We start from the raw sequence: 3,695 nt of genomic DNA, 5'->3' as shown, positions 1-3,695 counted from the left end.
TTAGAATTCAATAATTATCTTAATTATATTTTAATTTTTTTATATTTAAAATGAGACTTTTATCATGTATTTGATTATGTTTATCTGYAGTTAGTTATACGAACTCAAAATGAAACTTTAATAAATTGTATTTACGCACAATTTACTTGTAATATTAAATTTTAAGTAATATGCATCAATAAACGGTAATTAGATGCATAAAAATGGGTTTTTAGAGTTTTTTTTTGTCAAATTGTTTAGAATATATTATAGATATACACATGATATAATTCTTACAATAATAATCAATGTTTGTATTAGAAAATGATTGAGATATTTATGAACAATTATCATGATTTATTAATTACAATTAAGATGTATACGAAAGATGATAAGATTCATTTGTTATAATCATGACTTTAACATAAGAAACAAAATAGGATAATATATTTTTTAGACTAGATGAATGGTTAATACGTAATTTGTAGAGTTGAGAGAGATAGAAAGAGGGGGAGGGGGGTATATTGATGAGCGGAGAGAATAGGCATTACCTAAAATAACACCCCGTTCTGATGATTTGCTTTGGAATTTGTAGGGTTTGTACCACTCAATACAAGTGAAGTTAAAGGCGTCACCATCATAGTTTGTGTTATACTCACAAGATTCACCATCCTTGCAGCTTGCGCATACCTTGTTTACTAAAAGCACATGATATAAGGGAAATTAGTATGGTGTCAAAAATCGCACATACCCTTCTGCTAGAAAACAAAGCTTATTAATAAATAAATATTACGTACGTTTGCATCCAAATGGTAAATAAGGGTTTCCTTCATAATTTTGGCTGACCCAGCATACCCAAGAAGACACTAAGGTACCGTTAAGCATATCCACGGTGTAGTTACGACGGTACCCATCATCGCAACAAGATGGCTCATTGATGCGATCACTGTTAGTTAGGGTCCATAGAAGTGATATGGGAACATAAGGGTTTTCCACACTAATAGATTGGCCAAAAAAACTTCCTTCGTCATATGACTTCTTATCCACCAAGAAGGTAGACCTATGAGCCACATCTCCACCCTGCCTCTCCAAGCTGGTAAGATTCATGCTGTAAGACTGAAGATAATGAGGAATCTCTGTTTGGCAACACATGATGCCAAAACAGTTGTTTCTTTCACTAACACTACTATCATTGGTACAARAAGTTGAACACCCAGCAACCACACTCCCATGGTCTATCATCAAAGCATTGCCACACCCCTTGAGAACAAATTTATTATCTAATTTGGAAAAAAGGAAGGGGCTCGTACCAAGATCGATGCTTGAGACTTGGCTCCTATTCTGAACTTGGTTTTGGAAATCATAGATCATTTGTGCATAGACAGTGACTGTTTGATTATGTAAGCTTACAAGCAGGACTTCTAGGTGGTTGAGTGCAGTTAGGTATGGTTTCGAAGAGTTGCACTCAACGATATACCAGTTGTTGATTGAACAATTTGCTCCAATTCCAAAAGGGTATGGAATCTTCACCTTCCCGCAAGTATCTAAGCAGCCTGGCTTGGAGTACTTCTGAGGAGCTATTGGTGTTATTATTAATGAAAGACATACAAGTAAATGGTAAACTTGAAACAATTTCATTTTTGTAGGTACAACAATTACGATAAGAAAATATATAAGTAGGGGAGTATGTTTACAATGGGTGAGTATGATTGGAGGAAGCTACAACAGAGACTACTACACCATGATCGATTGCTTGGAATCATATTGGTGCAGTGTGGATATATAAGATTTTGGAGGAATCTTGCGAGAAATATTAATACTCGAGACTCATACAAAGTCAAAGTCTTGCTTATAAAATTGAATGTCACAAAATTCTCTGTCCTATCAATTATACTTATGGATACAATGCATTTCATTTAAAATAAATTTATTTAATTCATATATTTATTTTCTTTGATAAATAAACATATGATGTGGCTTTGAACAACAAATATCTGTTCCAAGATTAGGTACTGAAATATCTTTCAGATTTCTGTTATTATATATATATATATCTCTAAGAAAGAAAATTCATGAATACGTTTTCATAAAAGTGCTTGAAAAAAATTATTGGAATATCCAARTTGATGGATATGGGTCAAAATTAATGACATAATATTTTTCTGATTAATAATACCTACCTAATCATATAAATCTATTTTATTCATACAAAAATAAATATCAAATTTTATTTCTTAATTAGAAATTCTATTAATTTCTCGTTACATCTCAAGAGTCCCCGTTTATTTGCCAAAAATGACCAAAGGGTTCAAATTCCATTAATCGTCAACGTCATCTATATAATATATTGTGAAATTTTTTAAATAATCAAGTCTTTTAATTTTTTTTTAATAAATAAATTATTAAAATTTTACAAATTAGTTACTTACAAATTAGTTACTTATATTCTTTGCAAAGGCACGTTATATATATAAATCTGATTATGTCACAATTACGTTATATGTTGGATTAAGATTCCATCAAATCATAATCTTTTATACAATTTTCAGTATTAAGGGGCCGTTTACTTAAACACTTACCCGGTAAGCACTTACCGGTAAAATTCAACACTATCGCTTACTTACCGGGCAAGATTTTATTCACTAAAACGCATCGTATGAAACAATATATGCCGGTAAGCGCTAACCATGGTAAGAGTCCTCATCCTTACTTACCAGATAAGATTTTCGATTCTTGTCTTTGGTAAGATTATTAGCCCTTGCCATATTCATCCGGTAAAGTACAGTGACTTGGTAAGCGTAAACGACACATTAGAATCAATGACATGAACCCAAAATAATATAGAGTCAAGCATGGTTATAAAAACTTCATTAACATGATTGTTACAAAAGGCCTTATGATTGCAGATAAGCCTTTATCCATCTAATAAGTTTGGTACCTTTCATCGATTTATATATCATATTCTTGAACTATATGACAATGTAATTATACTAAGCAACAAAAATCGAATGATCTATTTGCTCGATCGACTAATTAAGGTTATCAACACTCAAGAAGGTTGACGATGTTGACTCAGCCATATGTTGTCATCTCCAATTCCTTTGGGTACATCACTTGTTCGAAACTAGTTTGAACCGTAGAGGGAATGTGCGACATTCGGATACTTTCTAACTCTATTGCAACTTCTTTCATCGTTGGCCTATTTTTTCCATTCAAATTCAAGCATCACATTGCAAGGTTGGCTACTGCCAAGAGCTCATCCCTGCTACCCCCTTAATCACCATCGAATCAAAAATAGACATAACACGACCATCTTCCATAGCCAACAGAAAATGTGTAGCCAAACTTCTATTTCCGCCAAATCTAGTCAGGGAAATTGGTCTTTCTCCCGTCAAGAGTTCGACCAAAACAACTCCAAAGCTATAAACATCGCACTTTTCAGTGAACTGGCTAGATTGGAAGTACTCAGGATCTAGGTAGCCAAATGTACCTTTAACTAAGGTAGTGAGATGAGTTTGCTCCATTGATACGAACCTTGAAGTTCCAAAGTCTGAAACTTTGGCCCTGTATTTCTCATCCAAGAGAATGTTAGTGGTTTTAATGTCCCTGTGATATATTGGAATGGAAGTTGCTGAATGCAAATAAGCAAGGGCTCCTGCAACCTCTGTAGCAATTTGTAATCTCATTTTGAGAGAAATTGGAGAGTCATCAATCCC

General features: G+C 33.3%; 1 protein-coding gene and 1 pseudogene across 1 annotated transcript; both read right to left on the bottom strand.

The window, feature by feature from the left end:
* LOC112504313 overlaps positions 1–1,724 on the bottom strand; it is a 17,918-nt pseudogene extending 16,194 nt beyond the window's left edge.
* Positions 1,725–3,221: 1,497 nt separating this feature from the next.
* On the bottom strand, positions 3,222–3,665 carry LOC112504311 (wall-associated receptor kinase-like 22). Its single transcript, XM_025108248.1, has one exon. The coding sequence runs from the start codon at positions 3,663–3,665 to the stop codon at positions 3,222–3,224; it is 444 nt and encodes a 147-aa protein (XP_024964016.1).
* Positions 3,666–3,695: the final 30 nt, after the last annotated feature.

This window comes from Cynara cardunculus, unplaced genomic scaffold (genome assembly GCF_001531365.2).
Source record: "Cynara cardunculus var. scolymus isolate 2C unplaced genomic scaffold, CcrdV1 Un_Scaffold_5185, whole genome shotgun sequence".
Taxonomy (NCBI): domain Eukaryota; kingdom Viridiplantae; phylum Streptophyta; class Magnoliopsida; order Asterales; family Asteraceae; genus Cynara; species Cynara cardunculus.
The sequence above is the reverse complement of the archived record's forward strand: the minus strand, read 5'-3'. Positions and strand labels throughout refer to the sequence as shown.